This window comes from Solea solea, chromosome 13, assembly GCF_958295425.1.
Source record: "Solea solea chromosome 13, fSolSol10.1, whole genome shotgun sequence".
Taxonomy (NCBI): domain Eukaryota; kingdom Metazoa; phylum Chordata; class Actinopteri; order Pleuronectiformes; family Soleidae; genus Solea; species Solea solea.
In genome coordinates this window covers 25,923,264-25,926,978 of record NC_081146.1, presented here as the reverse complement: position 1 = coordinate 25,926,978, position 3,715 = coordinate 25,923,264, and the positions used below count along the sequence as shown (strand labels likewise).

Below are 3,715 nucleotides of genomic sequence, written 5' to 3'. Positions count from 1 at the left end.
AAGTCCAGAGAGAAAATCAGTGATTTTAGTTCACGGGACACAGGAGCTGCTGGTCCACTGCTGCCTCGTGTGGTCACTTTGTGTCACTGACGTAAATATGAATGAATGCTTTTAAACACAAAAGTCACAAAATCGGACATTTGAAGTTAGTGATGGAGGCAGCAGTGGATCAACAACTCCTGTGTGTTGTTAAATCACTGATTTTCTCTATGAGGTTTGGTGTGGGAGAGTGAGTGAGTGTGTGTGTGTGTGGGAGAGTGAGTGAGTGAGTGAGTGTGTGTGTGTGTGTGTGTGTGTGTGTGTGTGTGAGTGTGTGTGTGGGAGAGTGAGTGAGTGAGTGTGTGTGTGTGGGAGAGTGAGTGAGTGAGTGTGTGTCTGTGTGTGTGTGTGTGTGGGAGAGTGAGTGGTTTACAAACTGACATAAATATTATTCGGTGTGTGTGTCCTCGCTGGCAGCCGCTGTCTTCACCGAGAACGAGTGTTTGAGTCTGAAGCTGCCCCCTGGTGGTGACGACAGCCTCATACATACAAGCACCCCCCCACCCACACCCCCAAAAAACCCTGAACTATCCCTTTTTTGAGACTGACACCATCACAACCCAACCTTTATTTATACATTTGACATCATTCAGAGCAGCTTCACTGCAACACAGTTAAAACCAAAAAGCCATACGTGTGTGTGTGTGTGTGTGTGCATGTGATCAAAGGGTGACACCAACATTTGTTTTTTTTTTTCATTTGACCACCAGCACACATCATCATCATCATCATCATCATCATCATCACATCCATAATAACACTGTGATTGGATGTAAAGTAATTTCCATAAGGCAAACATCGTAGGTCAGTCTTTAGTCTGTGTGAAATATTTTACAACGATGAATCGTCCACTCGATCCTTTATCTGTCAATCATCACTAATATACACGCACTATGTGGGGGCGGAGCTAGGTGGTGTGGGGGGGGGGGGGGGGGGGGGGTGAGTACCGAGTCAGACTGATCTGCAAGGCATTCTGGGAGACAGAGAGAGAGAGAGAGGAGAGAGACGATGATGATGAGTTGACCTCGGGTTGACTCGAGGACACTGTGTGTGTGTGTGTGTGTCTGTGTGTGTGTGTGTGTGTGCGTTGTGATGCGATGGCTCCTGGAATAATGCATATTCTTTTTGTTCACAGTGATGGGTTCGTAATTAAAGAATTTCATTTCCTTCTTCCTTCCGTTACGGGGAGGGTTGGGGAGAAGGAGGGGGCGGGGATAAAGGAGGGCGGGGCTGGGGGGCGCTGACTTTAAGGGACAATCCAGATGGAGCTCGATCTTCTTTTTTTCTTTTTTTTTTTACACCTTCAGCAGAAAAACGACAACGAGGGAAAACCACATGGCGACGCTCGCCCCTGCACGTAAAGCTGTCCCTCGCCCCTGTATGGCACCCGGTCCTGGAGAGGGAGGGAGAGGGGGAGGGGGAGAGAGAGAGAGAGGGAGTTTATAAACTTCAGTTTCCTGTTGGAAAAGTCTAACAGTGAGATAAAGACATGAAACATGTTCTGAAGATGTTGTAGATTTTATTTGCTGAGTCTGGCTAAAAACCATAATATAAATATGTTGATATTCATATTAATGTGACACAGCCGTAAGGTGCTGAAAAGGCATAAAACGCGTGTTTGAATGAGATGTTGGAGCAGGTGTGTGAAGCGTGCAGACGTGACTCATGACCACAGAACAACACGTGACGCAGGGTTTCCGTCTTTTTTTCCTCTCCTCTCGTTTCTCTTTAACAGCGCAGCTCTCGTCTTCTCCCCATTTTCGTTTTTCTTCGCCCCATTAACGCTTCGCACGCCTAAATCACTCCCCCTCTCTCTCTCTCTCTCTCTCGCACACACACACACACACACATACACACACACGCACACACACGCGCACACACACACACACTGTCCCAAGTAGCTGTCATTTCTCTCCAAGCCCCAAAATTCACATTAAACGTCCCCAGTGAGCGATATCGCAGCCTTCCATTTTCTGAGAGCTGAGTCCTTCATCCATCCCTCTCTCCTTTCATTCTTCTGCCCATTATCTGGGCCGCTCTCTCTCTCTCATACGTCTCCTCCAGCAGAGCTGCCACTCGTGTCAGAGCGTCTCTCCATCATGTGTCCCCGCGCCTCCTCTCTGCTCTCTAATCTCCTCCTGCCATCACTGCGACACAACACCAGCCTCTCTGTTAATGACGCCGACAGTCGCGCGGTCGTCGGACACTTTCTGTGGCTGTTCCTTCTCCGTGACGCCGTCTCAAGTCTCCTGTGACTGATTACCCCGGACGTCTGTGTGTGTCGCTGTCTGACAAAACGCTCTCAGGTTATCATTAAAGCACTTTAAAGCCACAGTTCAAATGATGAAAGGTGAAATAAATGAAATACAGAGTGCTCTGTCAGACTGCAGGGACGCGAGGTGACGTCCCCGGCTAACAGCTGTGCTAATACGTGTCCACAGGTTCTGTCTGTGTGAGACGTGAAAGTGGGAAAGTCTCAAAACTCCACCCTTGTTCCCGCCTCTGTCTCTAGCGTTCACTGTCTCGTTATCGTCGTCTTCCTCTTCTTGTGTTTTTCTACACAACACACAAACTCCACGTCTCCGTTAAACTTAAACTGACATAGATTTTCCTTCATTGATGTCTATGTCTTTATCTCACTGTTTCTCACTGACTTTCTCTATGAGGTTTGGTGTGGGAGTGGTTTACAAACGTCTCACAGTGAGATAAAGACGTGAACATGTTGCTGAGGTGTCATAGACTTAAACTGATGTAGATTCCATGAGATGAGTCTTGTGTTAAGTGGCAACAATGAGTTTATTCAGCCGTGTTTTTCGTAAACGTGAACACAGTACCTCACACAAACTCACACCAAAATCCCTGAACTATCCCTTTAATCTGAAATGATTGTGTGTTTGTGTGTGAACAGCGTCGTCGTGTGTGTGTGTGTGTGTGTGTGTGTGTGTGAGACAGCTTACGGAACAGCAGCATGCTGGTGTTGGAGGCTCCCAGACGGTTGGAGGCGAAGCAGGTGTAGTTGCCAAAGTGTTTCTCTGTCACGTTGGTGAACAGCAACAGCGAGCGCGTCTTCTCGTTTTTGATCCTCAGGGTGTTGTCACTCTCTACAGGCCTGGGTGGCAGCAGCGGGGGAGAAAAGAGACAGAACACAGTGAGAGAGAGATAACTAAAACGTCACACTGCACCCAGTGACTCAGCTCTTCAGAGGAGGCTGCGTCTCTCCAGAGAGCAGCACAGTCCTGCCTCCACGTATCAGCTCTGCTTCACCTTGTACCAACAGTCCATAAATACCAGAGGCCTCGTGCTGAAGCCCATTAGACTCTATTAACAGCTGTGTGTGTGTCTGCTCTACGAGACCTTTAACACACTCTGACGCCGAGGGGACCAAGACCAGACTGGTTCAAAACCAGCACATACATTTAAACAGATGACAAAAGAAATTATGAAAAAAAAAAGTGTTTTTGTTTTGTGTTAAAGCAACAGGACGATCACATCCAGAAAATCTAAAAATAAAACCCTTAGATGTGCCTTCAAAAACGTCACATTAACACAGGTAGAGCTGCTGGTCGACTGCTGCCTCGTGTGGTCACTTTGTGTCACTGAAGTAAATCTGAACAAAGGATTTCAAATGCCGAATTTGACAAAATATGACATTTGAACCTAGTGATGGAGGCAGCAG

General features: G+C 47.3%; 1 protein-coding gene across 2 annotated transcripts in view; it reads right to left on the bottom strand.

Annotated features, from left to right (window-relative positions):
* Positions 1 to 253: 253 nt before the first annotated feature.
* iglon5 (IgLON family member 5) overlaps positions 254 to 3,715 on the bottom strand; it is an 80,649-nt gene continuing 77,187 nt past the window's right edge. For both annotated transcript variants that reach the window (XM_058647887.1, XM_058647888.1), the window contains 2 exons: positions 2,997 to 3,148; positions 254 to 1,432 (listed from right to left, as the gene is read on the bottom strand). In XM_058647887.1, coding sequence (XP_058503870.1) covers positions 1,335 to 1,432; positions 2,997 to 3,148 — 250 coding nt within the window. In that variant the 3' untranslated portion in view covers positions 254 to 1,334. The remainder of the gene's footprint in view (positions 1,433 to 2,996; positions 3,149 to 3,715) is intronic.